General features: G+C 41.2%; 1 protein-coding gene across 1 annotated transcript; it reads left to right on the top strand.

Annotated features, from left to right (window-relative positions):
* Window positions 1-583: 583 nt before the first annotated feature.
* LOC145337407 (putative G-protein coupled receptor 139) lies at window positions 584-7,949 on the top strand. The gene is made up of 2 exons (XM_080182183.1): window positions 584-659; window positions 7,036-7,949. Exons 1-2 carry the CDS (start codon window positions 584-586, stop codon window positions 7,947-7,949), a joined length of 990 nt encoding a protein of 329 aa, XP_080038309.1.
* Window positions 7,950-20,470: the final 12,521 nt, after the last annotated feature.

Raw genomic sequence — 20,470 nt, forward strand, 5'->3', positions numbered from 1 at the left:
GACTTGCGCGCACACACATGCCCACAAACACACACACACGCACACACACACATGCCCACAAACACACACACACACAGAATGATTTCTTCTATTAGCAAAGCTCCATGAATTAATTAATGACTCACTACAATCATTTTGCTGGATGTCCAGCATTAAAGTGATCAAATCTACTAATACAATGACACTGTCCTGACAGAAAGTATTACGTTTGGAAAGTAATTACTGAATAAGCACAGTGCATTGAAATGTATTATTGAAAGGAAATACATGGACAAATGACCTTTTATGGTGTTTGCTTGGACCGATCCGTTGTTGGGTCAATGCAGCTTTTATGATTAAATTATTTAAATGGTTTTCAGGAGAATGCACCGTTTGTACAGTGGCTGCCCCCTCTCTGAAACAAACATCGTGTAGATCTGAACCTCATGTCGTCATCTGTTTGTTTAATTGAAAACAAATCTCAATGTGGTAACTGCAAAACCCAGAGGGGATTCTGTGGGCTATAAATGAATGACTTTGGGAATGTATCATCACAGGGTTTAAAACATACATATTAACTGGAACTCGAAGGACACATCTCGACATGCTGGAAATAATGGAATCAATTGAATTGATGGAGAGAATATGGTATATCTTCCTTGCTGTACTTGGTGTTCCTGGTAAGTGGTTACAACCATCAATTATATATGAATCGTGTTTTGTAGCTTTACCGTGACTCACGTTGTGTAGCTACACCATCACTGTTGATATCTGCTTCACAAACATGTGAAGTCATGCATTTTGGGAGAACTAATAAAGATAGGAAATATACAGTAAATGATAGAACCCTTCAGAGTATTGATAGGCAAAGGGATCTGGGTGTACACGTACACAGATCACAGAAAGTGACAATACAGGTGGAGAAGGTAGTTAAGAAGTCATACAGCATGCTTTCCTTCATCGGCTAGAGCATTGAGTTTAAGAATTGGCAAGTCATGCTGCAGCTTTATAGAACCTTAGTTAGGCCACATTTGGAATATAGTGTTCAATTCTGGTTGTCACACTACCAGAAAGAGGTGGAGACTTTGGAGAGGGTACAGAAAAGATTTACCAGGATATTGCCCAGTATGGAGGGCATTAGCTATCAGGCAGCTTGGAGAAACTTGGTTTGTTTTCAGTGGAACGACGAAGGTTGAGGGGCGACCAGATAGAAATCTACAAGATTCTGAGAGGCACGGCCAAAGTGGATAATCAGAAGTTTTTTTTTTCCCAGATTGGAAGAGCCAATTACTAAGGAGCACAGGTTTAAGGTGCAAGTGGAAACGTTTAAGAAACATGTTGGAGGTGGATTTTTTTTACACAGGGAGTATTGAGTGCCTGGAACTCGTTGCCAGGGGAGTAGTGGAAGCGGATACGGTTGTGACTTTTAAAGGGTGTCTTGACAAATACACAGATAGTTTGGGAATAGAGGGATGTGGTCTCCAGGAGGGTGGGCAGTTTTGGGTAAGTTGGGCAGCATGGTTGGTGTAGGCTTGGGGGGCTGAAGTACCTGTCCCTGCACTGTAATTTACTTTGTTCTTGTTCATAGGAATGCATTAAATGGTCTCTGCGTTTTTATCCCAATTCCACAACGGCTAAAATCCGTGTTTTGCAATTCACCACTTTTCGAAATTAGTGATTTATTTCAATTTCTGCATTATTTAGTAAGGGTAACTCGGAACTGAATGAAGTTTTTTTTAACATCAAAAGTAACGAATGAGTCGGAAAAAAAAGTCACAAATTGTGTGTGTCATTAACTCGAGCGGTATTTCTGACTCCAGTGAGTGTGTATTCAGGGAACTGCACTGAATTCTACTGAATGTGATTTGTAAACCAGATTGGATGACCACATTCCAGTAACCAGGATTTCTGGTGAATTGTTGAGTATAATCGCAGGCAGTGTCCTTTCCAAAACCGAGTGAAATATCTAACTATAATGATCATGCATATATGGGGTTATGTGTTCACAAAATATTGAACAGACTGTGTGTATTAATCAATGGAATTAAAAACGGGTTTGTTTTCTGTTTCATTCCTTCTTGGTGAGGGATTTTTGTATTCATAGAATTGTTTAAGCTTTTTTTGGGATTGTGAGACAGAAAATGAAATGAAAAGCAAATTTCTTTTCTGTTTTGTTCCTTCTTGGTGAGAGATTTATTTTTTGATCCATGGAGTTGTTTAAGTGTTTTTAACATTGTGAGACAGAATGCATTTTGCTGTTTTATTTTTGAAGAAATTCTCCATGATGAAAGGCAAAATGTTTGCATACTGTTCTAAATTGTAAATAACTGTTCTATCGCAATCACAGACGAACTAGTTCCTGTCATTCAGAAAAGAATTGGTGGGAATAATAGCAAAGTGGACTACTATTTGAATGAGAAAATATTGCAGCACGCTGCTCTGCAGAGGAACCTATGTGTCCTTGTGCATGAATCACAAAAAACAAATGGTTTGCAAGTGCAGCAGGTAATTAATAAGGTAAATGGATTTTTGTCCTTCATTGCTAGAGGGATGGAGATTTCCTTTTTAAAAGAAGGTTATTTTGCAGCTGTATAAGGTGCTTATGAGGCCACAACTAGAGTAACATGTACAGAGTTCCCTCTTACTTGATAAAGGATATACTATCACTGGAGGGGTTGCAGAGGAGATTCACTAGTTGGAACCCGAAGTTGAGAGTGTTGGATTATGAGCAGAGACTGAGAAGACTGGGACTATACTCATGGGAATTCAGAAGAATGAAGGAGATCTTACAGAAACATATAAGATTATGAAGGAAAATGTTAAGATAGAGGCAGGGAAGCTGTTTCCATTGGCAGGCGAATCTAGGAATAGCCACCATGGCCTCAAAATAAGGGGGGGGGGTTGCATTTAGGACTGATCTGAGGAGGAACTTCTTCACACAATGGGTTACGAATCTGTGGAATTCCCTGCTCAGTGAAACAGTTGAGTCTACCCCAATGAATAGTTTTAAGGCAAGTGCGTATTAAATTTTTGAACAGTAAATGAAATAAGGGTTATTGTGCTGAGTGATGGAGCTGAGTCCATGAAAAGATCAGCTATGATCTTTAGAAGGTGGAGCAGGCTCGAGGCTCACTACACCTCCAATTCTAATGTTGTCTTCTTTACATCTGACAACACGCTTTTGATTTCACTTTCACACAGTCCTTTATCTTTATTGCCGTCAGCCCTGTTATTTTGTTTTTGTGATTTTAACTGATGTGTGAATTTGTACAGCTTAATTTATAATCCCCATTCAGACTCATATTTTTAATAGATTATTCTGAATATATTCCTTCCATTAAGATGCAGCATCTGATTCTTCGTGATGCCTAAATGAACTTACCCTCGATTTGTCAACTGTACACGTTTGTTCATTGCGGCTGTTGGGTGCAGATATAATTCCTCTCTATTCTCTCAACTCGAAATTTGGAAGTTGTCTTTTTATAAACTGATTTCATTTTGCATATGGACATGATCAAGGGCAGAGAACATGGCAGTGATGCTTGTGGAAAATCATCTCCCATATTCGGTATATCTGATAAAATTCTCTTTTCATCCATGTTTTTTCTCTAACAAGCATAATATTCATTGTGCTGTTTGCCAGTTAAATGTTTTGAACTGATATTAGAATGGGATTGTTATGTTACAGACCAGATCGGCCTTTGGAAATAAAAGCAAACTTCTTGACATGATTTTTGCAAATCTAATCTACAATGACTGATTATTATTTATCGATAACTACACAGATACTTTTGGAATGTCTGCTGATGCTGTCTGTCATGTTCTCAATGTTTATTATATGTTTGTTCTAATTATTCCACCACTGAGATTGATTGACTGTCTTTTAGTTCTTTCAATTGTTCCAGCTTTTATAAACATGAAGCAGCATTTGCTGCTTTCCAAAGATATGCTGATGATATGGTGGTGTTATGATGTCCAGTGTGGATATGAGGAATGGTCATAGTTCTCAGTGTGGGCTCTTGGTGTTCAGGTTCCCCTACTGAGCAAGCAGGGGCTCCTCAATAGGGATGGAGCAGCAGCAGTTTAATAACTGCAGTCTCTGCAAGAGCCTCACAGTGTAGTTCTCGGGGATTTGAATTGTAAACTGGAGCTGCAAATGCAGAAACACATTCACTGTGTAAATAGAGGGTATTGGTGATGGAAAACTGGCTTCATTGAAATCATTACATTCAGGAGACGAAAAGTTAAAATAATTTTTTTCTTCCCTATGGACAAACTTCAACATCAAGGCGTGTAATTCTCTTCAGGAATTAATATAAAGTGTCTTTCTTTGTGAAATTAAGCCGATGATATCAGCATAGAATATGACACCCAATAAGCAGAGTACAGGCAGTGTTTTTTTTCTCTCTTGCTCTTAATATTCAGCGATATGACAAGCAAAATGTAACCATGCTGATGGCATGTGGGGTCTCAGTCGCCTGATGAACACTTTGACCTATCCAGGTGCCTTTGACTTTAGGACGTTTAAGGATTTGGTAGACTTCATTTTACCTATGATCTGAAGCCCTATATTTACCCTAAAAATACCGTTTTAACAGAGTATCACTGGATAATCTGTCAATGGTTATTTGACTGGCTTGCGAAACATTTCAGAGCACTCCGAATTTGTTCACCCATAAACGATATGTTTCTAGATTCATTGGAATTAACAGGATGAAATCTCAAAACACATTATTGAGAAAACCCAACCTCGATCTAACAAAGATCTTTCAGATAACTGTATCACTGGAAAATGCAGAGAATATCGCTGGAGAGAGAGAGAGAGAGAGACAGAGAGCGCTATCTCCAAACATGGCAGAAGAGGTTTCCTACCTAAGACTGAACGTTGAATCCTGGAATGCATCTCAGATATGAGTTGTGAGGACCAATTCCCATACTGGCTGAACCGGTGTTTGGGGTCACGCTCATTAAAAGTGCGGGGGATCTCAGCCAATTTCAAACTATTGATCTGTAACTCAAGAGTTACTGAGTTGGTTTGAAGAAAAACTGACCTTAAAGGAGGGTGGCCTGTTATTGGGTTGCTTCTTGTGTGATGTAATGTCTAAGCTGAATGATTTACTGATGTTATTGACCATGTTGCTTCTGTGGTGCCAGGATTACTAACAGCGTATGTTTCAATAATAGAGGCGATTTATGATGAAGGGAGTGTATGATGAGCTGTGCAAACTGATCCTGAGTGAATCCAATTCTTATGTCTTATTTAAACACATGGAGTGTTATGGTAAAGTTATATAAGGCATTGGTGAGGCCTAATTTAGAGTATTGTGTACAGTTTTGGTCACCTAGTTACAGGAAGGATGTAAATAAGGTTGAAAGAGTGCAGAGAAGGTTCACAAGGATGTTGTCGGGACTTGAGAAGCTGAGTTACAGAGAGAGATTGAATAGGTTAGGACTTTATTCCCTGGAGCGTAGAAGAATGAGGGGAGGTTTGATAGAGGTGTATAAGATTTTGATGGGTATAGATAGCAGGCTTTTTCCACTGAGGCTAGGGGAGAAACAGAAACAGAGGGCATGGGTTAAGGGTGAAAGGAGAAAAGTTGAAAGGGAATATTGGCGGTTGCGGGGGGGGGACTTCTTCTTGCAGAGAGTGGCGGGAGTGTGGAATGAGCTGCCAGATAAAGTGGTAAAGGTGGAGTCACTTTAACATTTAAGAAAAAAAAACTTGGATGAGTTCATAGATGAGAGGGGTGTGGAGGGATATGGTCCAGGTGCAGGTCAGTGGGACTAGGCAGAAAAAAGGTTCAGCACAGACAAGAAGGGCCAAAGGGCCTGTTTCTGAGCTGTAATTTTCTATGGTTCTATGGAATTTGTTCCTGTAAAAGTGCAGATGCTGAGCGGGAGAGTTGGTGCTGAGTGTCAGTCTGTCTCTGATCAGGAATCTGTTGATGCAGCGAGCTCTGACACCAGTGGCTTTCTTGATCCTGAGGGCTTCTGATTCCATACAGACTTGTAATTCTGTTCAGTGGGATTGATGCTAAGGGGGTTCTGAGTGTGTGTCATTAATCCAGCAGGGAGTGTGCAAGGCAGTTACTGATCCCAGGTGGAGGTCTGATCCTGTGAGAAATCAGATTCATCAAGATTTATTAGCTCATTGGATCCGAAGCTGGAGAGTAACACTCCTTTCAATGCATTGGAACTAATCTTGGGCCATGTAGCCAAAACCAACAGGCATGTTTAGATCCGTGTGTATTCTGATCCTCACCAGGATCAATCATACAGGATGTTGGCACCCACCATCTGCCTGATGCTGTGGGTGAAGCTTTTGATAAACGGATCCCCACGGTTTATTCAGAATGTTTAAATCTTCCTGTTTCGTCGGCCCAGTAGAGAATATATCGCCGAGGAGAATGTGTTCTGTGCACCAGCTGTATCCTGTTTTCGTTTCCATCTCTATCTAGTTAAGGACCTGACCACTGATACTGATGATTACAAAGTTTAGTTGCAATAGTAGTCCTGCTGGGGAGTCAATGGTGTGAAACTACCCTCTGTGGGATTATGACTGAATGCCTCTCAGTCAGAATCCCTCCCAATAGTTATCTGTGTGGATTACAGTAATAGTGATGTGTGTTCCAAATCCATCCATCGTCTAATCCCAGTAACTCAAATAGGATTGGATAACCGGGTGTTCGGATGAATGATGTTTCTGATTGTAAGACTTGGTGTCTTCATGTAAGACAAGTTCATTGGTAAAAATGTGACCTTCCACCGTTAGATCGGTCAAGCGGTTTTAGTCAGAGATCCAATATTTTCAAAAAGATTAAGTCATCAAGTTGCCACATGGGAGTGACTGTGTGTGTGATGCTGAAAACAAGTCCCTTAAATTGGCAGTTGACGCTAACTGTAAATGTGTTTGTTTCACGTACAGAGTTTGTCGATTTTTGAACTCTGAGGATGCCGAACCCCCACCCTTTTGCTGTGACAAACCTTTCCGTAGCGCATCAAATAATAACATGTAATTCGTAATTGGGTATATTTTCCCGTCTGTTGTTTTTACAGTGAATTTACTCGGAATTCTGATCCTGTCCCGGAGACAGTGCGGCCTCTCATTCTGCACTACTTGTTACCTCATCGCCATGGGAGCAACAGATCTGCTGGTCATTATCATTGGCATCATACTGAACTACATCAATCATTATTATTTTCCTGTGAGTTTTCTGTACATCACCCCTGTGTGTTCTTCTCATGTTGTTTTAACGGGTGCAGTGAGGGACTGTTCTGTCTGGTTCACCGTCGCATTCTCATTTGATCGGTTTGTGGCAATTTGTTGCCAGAACCTGAAGACAAAGTATTGCACTGGGAAAACTGCAGCTGCCATTTTAACAACAGCAAGCATTTTACTCTTCTTAAAAAACGTTCCCTTCTACTTTACATTTACACCGATATTTATATTCCAAAACGTGCCCTGGGGCTGCCAAACAATGGTACGCACGTTTTATGATCCTCGATGGGTTGGGTTTCAATGGTTTGATCAAGTTATGAATCCATTGCTGCCATTTGTTTTAATTCTGCTGATCAACACTCTGACAGTCAGATACATATTACGAAGCACTCAAGTCCGTAAGGGACTGAGGACTCAATTTAACAGAGAAAATAACAAAGACCCAGAGATTGAAAACAGAAGGAAGTCTATAATTTTACTCTTCGCCATATCTGGCACCTTCATACTGTTGTGGTCAATCAATGTCATAAAATTTGTATATGTTAAAGTTATAGGAATATTTTCCCTTAGCAATGTTGTATATGTATTAGAAGATGTTGGAAATATGCTGCTCAATTTAAATTGCTGCACCAACACTTTTATTTACATGGTCACTCAACGCAAGTTCAGAGAACAAATCAAGTTTGCATTGAAAAATCCAATCACATCAATTGCAGCGAGACTCAGGTCACCCCGGAGTTTGTGTTACTGAATGACAGCGGCTCAGTGAATCAGGAAGCTTCATTTTACCTCCACCACCCCCTTAAACCAGTCAAGTGATGATCCCAGCAGGAAACATTCACCCTGGACACTCCTTCACTCCCCAGCCTCAGGTTAAAGGCTCCCGAAAGAATGATTGTGGAATCCCTTTTGGAATCTGACAGGAAATGTTTTACTGGACAGGAGGGGAACTTTCCCTGAAGAGTTTGTCTGCGATGAGAACTGACTGACAAAGCGATTCAAATCATTAATATTGAATTTTCTTGCCGGTTTAACATTCTCACTTGCTCTTAAAGAGTTAAAAGAAAATAAAACATACCAAGTTTATTTGACTATATCGGACCAACATTTTGCCACTTTCAAATTTTTAGGAGAACACTTTGTTCCTCCAGCATTTTGAATCTCAGGAACATCTTACATGTGTTTTCCCCACAGACAGTATTAAAACTATTAGTAGATTTACTTTAAGGATGTATTTTTCTGCTAATTCTCATCAGCTTGTCCGTTTCCTATGTTTCTGCTTCCCTGAATGTAAGTCTCTGTTCCAAAGACTGACCACACAGATTCAGATGTTACAAAATCATTTTTTTAATATGTAACTGCTGGGACAATCTATCATTCTGGGGTGAACATTCTCTGTGGAACTCTCATGCCGGCTGTCTGAAACTTACCCCATGATCAGCTTTCAGCCTGGATCAGACCTGATAGATGCATCCACTCTCTCTTTCAGCCTCCGACTCAAATGTGACTGAACTGAGTATTTGCTACAACCTTTGAGACAAATTAGATTCCCTGCTCTGCCCATGACTCCATAGGCAATCATCTGTTTTCTGAATTACCAAATAACTCTAAACCACCAAACAAGTAATCGTTGTTTTGGTCATTCTGACAATGAATCATAGTTTACATATTGACAATTAATAATACTTCAATTATTGTGTTTTTGGTTATAATGCAATGAATAAACTAATATACTCCTTAAACTATTCTTTCCTGGCGTCTCTGATGTAAAAGGGAAAAACGTTCACTGTTATAAAGCTTTCTTTACCCTGGAGATGCACCATTTTACAAACATGGCTTATTTCATCTCCCCAAAGCAAAGACAATGCTATCCAGAATAGAATTTACTCTGTTTATTGTATTTAGTTCTATTCAAAGCTTCTTCATCATGATTACTTGTGCTACAACACTGGTGATGAGAATAAATCTCTTCACTCTTTGGAATCTGGAATTCTGGGCCCTCTTTTCCTTTCCAGAGAATGCATAACCACAAGACCACAGATCAATCCTTCCTCTTTACGTATATCAAATTGAGCCAGTTGTCTGATTGGCTGCATGATGTGCAGCTCACAGAAACAATTCCTTATCCACTCTATGAATCTCCCGTCGTGGCTGCCCTTTGCTAAATTGATTAATGCAGTCGATATGTTTGCTTAAATCAACAATAATTACCGCTGTCCTCTTCTCACACGCCCTCATTGTTTCCTGGTATATATGCCCAAATTAAACGTATTGTCCTGAGGTCCTTACAGTATTCCTACTACAGGATTCCTTCCCTTGCTTTTTATTACCACATAGATTTATTTATTGGACAATTTTCTTCCCTTTTGCCAATACAATTGCTTCATACAGCCTTAAACTTTTTCCTAACGAATAAAAGAACTGTCCCTCATGTTGTTTCTCCTTTTGGAATACTTAGTACCCTTGGACATTTAACTCCTTATTCTCCTGTACCACCTGTCAGGCATCCTGACCACGCCATGCCTATTTTCTCGATTTGCGCCATCGGTTCATCAATTTTATTTCAAATCTGCATGTATTTATGTAAAAGGTCTTTTGAATATGTCGAACAGATTTGTCCTTCTTTGAGTCTCATCCCTGTTATTCATTCCAGCTTTCAAACCTTATTTTAATCTTTATGTTTCCATCCTTCCCCGTGGCCGTTGGATTGGCCCTGCATATTTAATCTGTAAAACTCTACCTTCTGCTCACATGCTGATGGGCTGATTTAGTTCCCACACCTTGCCTTAGTAGCTTAAGTCCACCCGAATTGCATGAATTTTTGCCAGGATGACAAGGCCCAACCAATTAAGATGCAACATGTCGTTTTTATGCATTGGAAGGTATCCAAATGACCCGAGAAACTCTGCAACTGGCCCCCTGCTCCAGCTCCTTATCCAAGTATTAAGGTGAACTAGCCCCCATTCCTTGCCTAGCTGTCACTGGGAGTAATCCCGGGGTTATAACCCTGGAAGCCCTAGTTTTCAGTTTATGGCCTCGCTCTCTGAACTCTCTATCTTTGGACCCATCACTCTTCCTGTCAATGTCACTGCTACCAATGTGATGTCTGGCTGTTCACACTGCCCTTTCAGGGCAGCAGCAGTAGCAGGTCATTTACCCTTTGATCCTGCTCCCTATTTAATAAGATCTTGGCTGGTCTGACAGTCAAACCGTTCATATCCCTGCCATATTTCCATAGCCCCTAATTCTCCAAATGATTAAAAGGCTATCGATATCAGCCTTGAAAATGTTTAAGGGCTGGAAATCCAATCCTGCTGGAGTAATGTGTTCCAATGTTTCAGCACTCTTTGAGAAAATTCTACCAGTCTGCAATCACATAAAAACACACCATCTATTCTCACAATACGCTCTCTGCTCCTAAGCTCTACCCTCAGTGGAAACCTCCTCCCAATATGGAAGTTGCTTTGCAGATAATCTTTGTGAAATGGTGACGCACAACTGATTAATATTTGCATTTTCCATTTGAATTAGTTGAAGTTGATAGTTATAAACCTGATGGTCTGCATATTGACATAAGGCAGTTGGTGACAGCCGTGGGCTGGTTCATTGTTTGCAAGTGGGAAGAAAAGGAGCGAGTGCTGAGTGACCCACAGTCAAAGTTTCCAGACGCAGCATTTAGTAAACTGAAAGAATTCAACAACAAGTTCCTTTGGCGATTTCCGTGCATTTATTTGTCTATCCAAAGCCGAAGTTGTGCAGGAAACGCGGAAAGCGATGAATAACAACTGAAGACGGCCAGTAGAATTAAAGATCTCTCGGCCCAAAGAAAACAAAAAAAGTTAGTTGTTCTGTATTATAGTGATTGTGGAACTGTTTGATATTGTGGAAACATACTTCAATTCCATGGTAGGGATCAAAGTATGTTGTTCTTGTGCTCTGATGGAAAATGGTATGTTAGTACTGAGATTTGGAAATTGGGTGCAAATTTTACACAGAACAGATGAAAAAGGAGCTGTATCCTACTTGTTGCACCGGGTGCAGCTTTTCACAAGATACCGTCAGCATCTTTGGTGGAGAGATCAGGTTAATTCAATCACTTGACAGCAAGTGAACTGCTCGCCTTCAGAGAACATTCTGCCACCTTTAATTCGTACATCGTTCCATCATTCCCACCAAAGCTGTGCATTCAAATCGCATGCAGGATAATCAAACTCTTTCAGCTGGGTACACTTCATCAGGGTGACATGGCCAAATTCGTAAATAACCTGACAAACTATGACAATCTAGTACGGTACTGGCTTGTATGTTTTCGTTGTAGAATCTCAGTTCGATGTCACATTTATTATTCGGGGCAGAATCATAAATCAGGCTATAGAGGCCAGCACGTGGTCTGCAATTAATACCATACTGACCAAATAGCGGTGTGCAAGGGCAAAAACATCAAAAAAAAGAAAACTGCAACGACGGAAAACAATCTATAAGTGACACTATACAACATAGGGAATGCTATTTGACAGAACTGTTCATAACAACTTTCCGCTCTATTATTTCCCATTATTCCTGATCTGTATTTCCCTTCTAGAATTTAGAAATTTCTGTTTTAAATGCTGCTCTGTAACATGGAATGAAAAGCACGTCTTCGGCAGTTTATCGCACAAAAAAAAACTTAATATGCTTCATAAAAGCATGGTTTCATTACAGAATATCTGGAGCCAACAACAATCCAAAAACCACATTGACCCCTTTGCTAGCCAGCCTTCTGTCACTGAATTCATCACTCGTGATTGGAGGCACAACTGTTTCACCTCTTCTTAAATTGATGTCATCAACTATGAGCAAAATCATTCTGTTTGCATTCTGTTTTGAGCCACCTTAATGCCCCTGGGGACTCCGCAGTGAAGCTCACTCCATACATTGCAATGCTCGCAACTGAAATCTGCCTAGATAAAGCCCTGGGGCCTGATGAAGTGTATCCTGTGATATTATGGGAGGCTAGGGATGAAATTGCGGCCCCCCCCAGCTGATATATTTGAATCATCGATTGTCACAGGTGAGGTACCTGAAGATTGGAGAGTGGCAAATGTTGTGCCTTTGTTTAGAGAGCAAGGAAAATCCTGGGAACTACAGGCCAGTGAGCCCCACCTTTGTAGTGGGTAAGTTGTTGGAAGGTATTTTGAGAGACTGGATCTACAGGCACTTAGAGATGTAAGGACTGATTATAAGGGTCAGTTTTTTTGTGTGAGTGGAAAATCATGTCTCACAAATCTCGTAGAGCTTTTTTTTGAAGGAGTAACTAAAAAGGTAGATGAGGGCAGTTTCAAAGAAAGAAGAACAAAGAACAAAAACAGCCCAGGAAACAGGCCCTTCGGCCCAACAAGCCCGCACCGCCACTTTAACATTACCAGTCCCCCCCTGCACCCATGACCCTTATCTATTGCTCATGGCATTCCACATTGAGGGAAACAAATTTATGGACAATTTATTACCTCCAATCAGCCTAATAGCACATCTTTGGGTCTGGGAGGAAACCGAAGCACCCGGAGAAAACCCACGCAAGCATGGGGAGAATGCGCAAACTCCCACAGACACTGGCCCAAATCCATGTGTCTGCACAGCAAACAGTGATAGTCACTGAGCTGTCATGTTGCCCAACATCTGGTCCAGTTTAAGCACACACAAACGACATGAAGCACTAGGCTACTCTCAAACATTCAAAAGCAGCCCAAGTACGACCCATCGCGTGTATGCCCCTCGTTGGACAACGAGGCAGACCGACTTAAAACCTGTGAATCAAAAGAGAAAAACATTAGTATCATACCACATCATACCACCAGTTCAACTCATGTTCTCAACATGTATTTTAGCAAGGCCTTTGACAAGGTACCTTATGGTAGGCTGTTGCGTAAGGTATCCCTGTTAGGGATACAGGGTGAGGTCAGAACGTTGAATACAGGAGTTGAAATGTCTTGTTGAAGTTGTACAAGACATTGGTAAAGCCACGAGTGGAATACTGTGTTCAATTCTGGCCATCCTATTATAGAAAGGATATTATTAAACTAGAAAGAGTGCAGAACTGTCTATTAGGATGCTACTGGGACTTGATTGATTGAGTTATAATGAGAGGCTGGATATACTGGGACTTTTTTCTCTGAGCACAGGAGGCTGAGGGGCGATCTTATAGAGGTCTATAAAATAATGAGGGCACAGATCAGCTAGACAGTTAATATCTTTTCTCAAACGTGGGGTAGACTAAAACTAGAGGGCATTGATTTATGTTGAGAGGGTAAAGATACAAAATTGTCCAGAGGGGCACTTTTTCTTTTACATAGAGGGTGGTGAGTGGCTGGAACAAGCTTCCAGAAGTAGTAGTAGACGCAGGCACAATTTTGTCTTTTAAAAAAGCATTTAGGTATGTACATGGTTACGATGGGTATAGATGGGTATGGGCGAAATGTGGGAGATTAGCTTAGGGTTAAAAAAATGGTGACATAGACAAGTTGGAATGAAGGGCCTGTTTCCATGTTGGAAACATATATGAATCTATGACTCTATGTCCTGAGTGATATATGGTACCGATCAGTGAATATTAGTTCAGCTTGTGGTTACAGTAGAACACACAAATGAAACTTATTACTGTTCCTTGTTTGGTAAGATGTCTAGAAGCAGCTGTTATAAAATGTTTATTCTGATAATTAAATGTGTGCTATCTGCAGAGTGCTGTGGAGAAACAGAAATGGACAGTGTCAATCTTTCCACATGAACAAATGGGGTAGAACATAGAACATTACAGCGCAGAACAGGCCCCCTTCGGCCCACGATGTTGCGCCGACCAATTAAAAAGCAATGACCCTCTAACCTAAACCAATCCCTTTCCATCCATAAACCTATCCACGGATCTCTTAAACGCCCCCAAACTAGGCGCATTTACAACTGCAGCAGGCAGGGCATTCCAATCCCTCACCACCCTCTGGGTAAAGAACCTACCCCTGACATCCATCCTATAACTACCACCCCTTAATTTAAAGCTATGCCCCCTCGTGCTAGTTTTCTCCATCCGAGGAAAAAGGCTATCACTGTCCACCCTATCTAAACCTCTAATCATCTTATATGTTTCAATAAGATCCCCTCTTAGCCGCCTTCTTTCTAACGAAAACAACCTCAAATCCCTCAGTCTCTCCTCCGGGATGGACATCGCGTGATCAAGCACCGCAATTCCTCGTGCAAAATATAATTCAAACATTCACCGATCTTTACATGTTGTTGTAGTGTTTTTGTCCTGCAGTTTCCATTGTGTACGATGATGAGTTGAGAATCTCCAGTTTACACGAATCATCTGCATCAAAAAGGAAATTCCCGAAATGTGTTTGACCTCCAAACTCCTGACATTCTCAAGGAGTTTGGGAATAGGCAGTAAAAACATGGTCATTGTTGCGAGTCAAATGTACGCCAACATAACAGCTAAATTAATGCAATCAAATTCATTGAGAAGCACAACAGAAAGAATATTGAGTGTCTCTGTGCCCCGAGTTTAATTTTAGAAGATTAAGATCTGTTCTTATTGTGACTATTTAATTGTTGTGTAACTCTATTGTTAAGATTTCCAGGCTAAGGTACAGGTTGCAGTTGCAGAACATGGGAGCTGCTGATCGCCAGAGAGATCAATAACACCTTCCTGCGGTGAAGGAGCAAAAGCTCAGGTTTTAGCTCAAAAGCTCAGAATTACCCTGTTCTATTAATAAGGAACAACTTTCCACGTGTAATATCAGCCGAGACACCAACAATGAGCGGCTTATGAGAAAGGCTGTGGGAAAGGAATGATCTTTAAAGGACAAACTTAGTTTACGATGTTACAGTAAAGGATCAACAACTAAGATGAATCGATTAAAATGTTACAATAATGGACTGGAATCTGGGAATAATCGATTAGACTGTAACGACAGTGGATCAGAATCTGACAGCAATGGCTAGAAGCCTGATATCGATGGACTTTATCCTTGTGGTTTGATGTTATTACTGCAGGCGATTTTTGGATAACATTTGCTGATCGGATCGATGTCAAACTGAAGTTTATACAATATTTTTACTATTGCATCCAGGCTATCGTAGGTGTCATTGGTAAGTTTCTGTGTCCAACTGTTCATTGTATAATTTGTGTTCTACTTTATCATCAAACCTGTTGTGTTTTTTTTCATGGAAACATCCACTCCGGTGCAGTTACAGATGTCCAAAATTCATATCAGCAAAAAATGTTGCTGGAATTCAAACTCCCTAGATTCCCCTTGGCCCTACATTGGTCACCAATCAGACAACACTCCCATTTTAATGATGCCATTCTTAGGGTTCATTATTGGTCCTTCATTGGACTTTCATCATTTCTCCCACAAAAAAGTCCATCCAATTGAATCCTGGAATTATTTCTCCCACTCCCCCCGGGAAGTCTATTTTCTGTGCTATAACACCCAAATCCAACGGGAAAAAAACAATCCTTGGCATATGGCCATCCACATCAGCTTTGACTAACAGAGGCTCACATGCTGGATCGGGGTCCAATCAATTATATTCCAAAACATACACAGAGATGGAGAGGGGGGCGCCAATGTTGGAAGGGCGCTAGCTTTCGGCCATCAGGTAATGCAGCAAGATATCTTTCGGGATGGAAAATCATTACGTGTCATGGGCATTGAACAAATCAACTGAGGGGAACCAAACAGTTTGCCTTTATGGGCAGGGTTCATCCCCGGGTGTTCCGAGCAATACATTGATGTGAGATGCACAAGTCCACTTACCGGGTTTGTTTCTGAATCAATTGTACAGAACATTGCAGTGTCATTGATTGTTGTCTGAATGTGATATCTGTCAGCCATTCCAGCAGCTTTGAGCAAGTTTCCGTTGGAATATGTGTTGTGCTTGTTCAGTCTTTAGTTGTTGAACTAAATTGTGTTCAGGAAGATACATCTCCCCTGCCGTTATTTGCCTGGATTGATTGCCTATTTACGGTTGAGGGGAATGCCGTCAGTTCAGTTAAAGGAAAGTTTGTGTCTGTGCGGTGAATCGATGGATAGGGCTTCATCCTTGTGGTTTGATGTTATTACAGCAGGCGATTCTTGGATAACATTTGAATATTTGTCTGCCGCTTTTGTTCTGGCTTGAACTTCTGTATACAACCAGGGAGGGCAATTCATCTGATGATTGAAACTTGGCCAGTGTGTGATGAATGCAGACAAAGTGATTCTGTTTGGGAAGTATGACCAAGACATTGCTTTGAAAATTCCAAGGTTAATGGCTGAAATGTGCTCACTGGCTTTTGCCAGAACACTTTTCTGATCAACGCCAAACCCAATATCAGAGAAAGGTACCTCAACCCGAAGAAGGAAGCAGCTACAGCTCTGTTCCAACTCCTTACAGTGGCTCTGAAGCCTGAGACAACGGTGCTCCAAGTGTGTGAAAATTAGACATTTTTATTGAGCTGCTGTGGATCAGTAACTGTCTGAGTGAAAGCGGACATTTATTTTGAAAAATTGGTGGGGGGGGGAGAGGTGGAATTCTGCTCACGGGACGTTAGCGATGTCCCTGCGATATCCACACTGAGGATAATGTTCTGGGCACTTGCCTTCAAATTCAAACTTGGTATTTGGTGCAATTTGAATTTGGGGGAAAAAATCTGGAATTTGAAGTCTCGGAATGGGTCTTTTATGTTTCATGTTTATAAACATAAAACCATTGCCGACTTTTGCAAAAATGCCTCTGGTGTTCTAACACCTGAACTGGTCTTGCTGTCATGTGATTCCAGACCAACACCAATGCAGTTGACTCTTAACTGATCTCTGAAATTTCTCTGTCTGGCTGTTAGAGATGGACAATTTATTTTGTTCCAGCTGTCGATGTCCCCATTTCATGAACACATTTTTAATAAAAGCTTGTAGTTTTTTGGGAGTATACTAAGGACAGGGCTAGGATTGCTGAATGGTCTTCCAGTCGTCAGGTGAAATAGGGGAATTTTGTCAGGTGATTAGATGATCTGTCCCAACAGATGATCGGGTACACTGTCTCTGTCCAAGAACGGACCGTGGTCAGCAGCACTGTTGGATTGTGTTCAGCTGCCTTTGGTGGTGAGGCAGGAAGGGGTGAATGCAGGGGAGGACGTAACGATTGAGTGTTGGTCTGGTCAGACATCGGAGTTTGGATTTTGACGGTATAGCCAGTCTATATATTGTTGAAATTACTGTTTGGTCGCTGAATGGGTTGGATGATTCGTGCTGTTTGGGTGGGAAGTCTAATGCTGCTTAATTGGATTCAGAGTAGCTGCATTGTGAAGGAGTCTGGTTGCAGGAGGTCGGTGGAATCCTTGTTGAGCGTCAGTTTGGTCGGCTGATGCGATGTGGAGCAGTGTGGTCAGATCTGTAATAATCGATAAAGTTGGGGGATAATGAAATGTGACAATTTGATAGTGGTGTTGTGTTATGGCGGGGTTATAAACAGATCAGATAGGGTACATTGACTGCTCTGCTTTGTGGTGCCATTATCTGCAGCAAAAACGGGAGCGAACTTTTGATAAAATTGGGCCCGATATTTTTTTGCAACATTGAACACCTGCAGAAGAAATTGGATGAGTGACAGGAAACAGGGAGAGAAAAGCTATTTTTTTTGCACTGAAGGAAGGTGTGCTCTGGGCTTGTGCAGGAGTATGTACAACGACCCCAGTATTTCGTGATCTACATTAGGGGAACCTAACATCAAGGTGTCAAAATATAATTTCAGAATGTGCCTGTGATTTTTTAACAAGTGTTTTTTACAAGCGTTGGCAAATCGGATTTTTGTCAGAAGAACAATGCTTTAGCCGCAATTCAAATAACCAAGGTATCACACATAAGGCAGGTATTGGAGTGATAGTGCCGAGAGAATTCAAGATGATTTAATCCAACAATGAAGAATATTAGTTAAAGAGATAAATGGGCAGAATTTGTAGTATTTCTTTTGTAGAAGAGGAATAGGAGCAGATGTTTCTTTGAAGTGTTCGTTATCATGAGGGGCTTTGGAAAGTGAAGGTGAGGACAACATTTTCATATTGGTCACAGAAGCGAGCAGAGAGGGCACATGTTTGGGAAGCTTGACAGAAACACCAGATGTGACATGAGGCAAATGTAATGATGCAGTGTGTTGTCCATATGCAGAATGCACTGCCTGAGTGGATGGTCATTTCCAATCAATAATGGGTTTGAAATGGGAATTGGGTGATGAGCAGTTTTGTTTAAATAAATAAAAGAGCACGGACGGGGAGTGAATCTCAGGAATTTTACTTACAGATTTTCAGTACAGACACGCGGGGACAAATAACATCCTTCTGAACAGGGACTACTGCATGTTCCGCATTTCATAGTTGGTAAGAAGCTTTTCTTTCCTCAAACTATGGTGATTCTTTGGAACTCTCTTCCTGAGGGAGTTTTAATTTAAGTTTCACTTCGGTGGTAGATAAACATGTAACCAGTCTCATTTTCAGCTTTTTGTGGCCCTTGCATGAAGTACATTTGATATTATGATCAGATCAGCCATGATGGTTGTATTGACAGGGGAGACATGGCCAGGCTGACAAGCCTATTCATTTTCAGATCTCATTTATTCATCTGCTCCAATTATATTATCATTACAGTATTTGTATATGCTTGTTGTCCAGAAATGAACAGAATTCATTCTTCCACCTTTCTCGTTAGCTGGTGAAGGGCAAAGGGCAGAAGAAAATTGATGATCTGATCCTGGACACTGGTTTGCCCCCCCACCCCCTCCCCTGTCCCCATTCCCCCCCGCCCCCGCCCCTTAGCTATTAAAGCTGTGTTTGACATGTACCACTTAATAAATGCTGGGTATCTGGCATTCTTTGTTTTGAAATGATTTTATTTGAGAAGTATGTGATTAGTAAGTGAATAGAAATTTGAGGTTCAGTGTCCAAGTCGGAGTGGCAGAAATGCTCGGGCACTGATACCCTACACCACCCTGAATCCATGCAGAGAGAGTTTAAATTTCAATATTGAATGTCACCATCTCAGACTGCACTGTGAGACCTACAGCTCACCAAGTGAAAAAAATAATTTTGGAAATACATTTCAGAAGGATAGAAACATCAAAACCTTACAATATAACATCTATTTGAGAAAAAAGGCCGGCATTCCTCCAGTACTGTTGACTGAGTGATGGGTATTTTGCAAAATTCACGTGTGAATCTTCTCCTCCATTCCTCCCTTTCCCTTTGTAATGAAGACAGTGAGATATTCCAGTTCACTGAAGAACATGGGCTGCTACCTGAACTACATGTGTCAGTGGACTCAGACTACATACAAATGAACATCTATTTGACTATATAACTTATTATAATGTCAGGAGGTGTTGGAGGGATCAGGAAGAATGCAAGTCCTTATTCTAATATGCAAAGCGGGGCAATTTGAACTTCAGCCAGAGAAGCACCTTCATACGGTTACTGTTCGTTATAATGTTGACAAGTTGCATCTGACTCGAGTCTGTATTGGAAATGTCTGATTATATCAGAAAACATTGACACGGAGACTCTCGATTAGCCAGGTGGTGGTCCCAAATCCGACTGAGCACCCCCCCCCCCCCCCCCCCCCCCCCCCGCCCGCCCACTGATGCTTCCCGACCCGTTGTTCTACTTGGGCAGTTAACCGGACCTGGGGAATCGTCCCCTATATCATCAATCAATGATAATTATTGGGGCAATTATCCAGCCGTTCACACTGGTGAGCTCTCCTGTACTGCCAGCAGCACACAGCCCGATCCGGGTTTCCAGCCATCATAGCATGACATCAATGGGACTTCCCATTAACAGTTGCAGGACCAGATAATCACCACTAGAATACAACCTGCCACCAGCTGGGAGGCCAGAGGGTCTCGCACGTCATTTCTGACTAATTGAATATCAACTTCCAATTTCCTTCCATTTCCATTGCTCCTTCATCTAACACGTGAGCTGCAGTCCCACATCATTTTATTATTTTTTTCTGCTCCTATTACATTATTAAAGCCACTCTTGTAACGGGGAATGATATGTTCCTTGAAACGAAACTTGGTCTGCCTCACTCAAGACATTTTTTTTCCCCAGAGAGGTTTCTGTCATTTCTAATCTTGTCTGATTATTAATGCTTTCATTGTCACTGTGGTATGTCACCTTACTCCCTTTCACTGAAAGTTGTTCACATTCATTGCCATCTCATTGTTGGGGCCACACGCTGGCACCATGGAGCATACATTTGCCAGACTCCAGGT

This window comes from Carcharhinus amblyrhynchos, unplaced genomic scaffold, assembly GCF_965287045.1.
Source record: "Carcharhinus amblyrhynchos unplaced genomic scaffold, sCarAmb.v2.hapA scaffold_48, whole genome shotgun sequence".
Lineage (NCBI taxonomy): Eukaryota > Metazoa > Chordata > Chondrichthyes > Carcharhiniformes > Carcharhinidae > Carcharhinus > Carcharhinus amblyrhynchos.

Bases quoted from the DNA above. Each gene is read 5' to 3' on its own strand.
- LOC145337407 (XM_080182183.1), top strand. From the start codon at position 584: ATGCTGGAAATAATGGAATCAATTGAATTGATGGAGAGAATATGGTAT. The intron at 660-7,035 runs GTAAGTGGTTAC...TTGTTTTTACAG, and splicing joins TGCTGTACTTGGTGTTCCTG to TGAATTTACTCGGAATTCTG.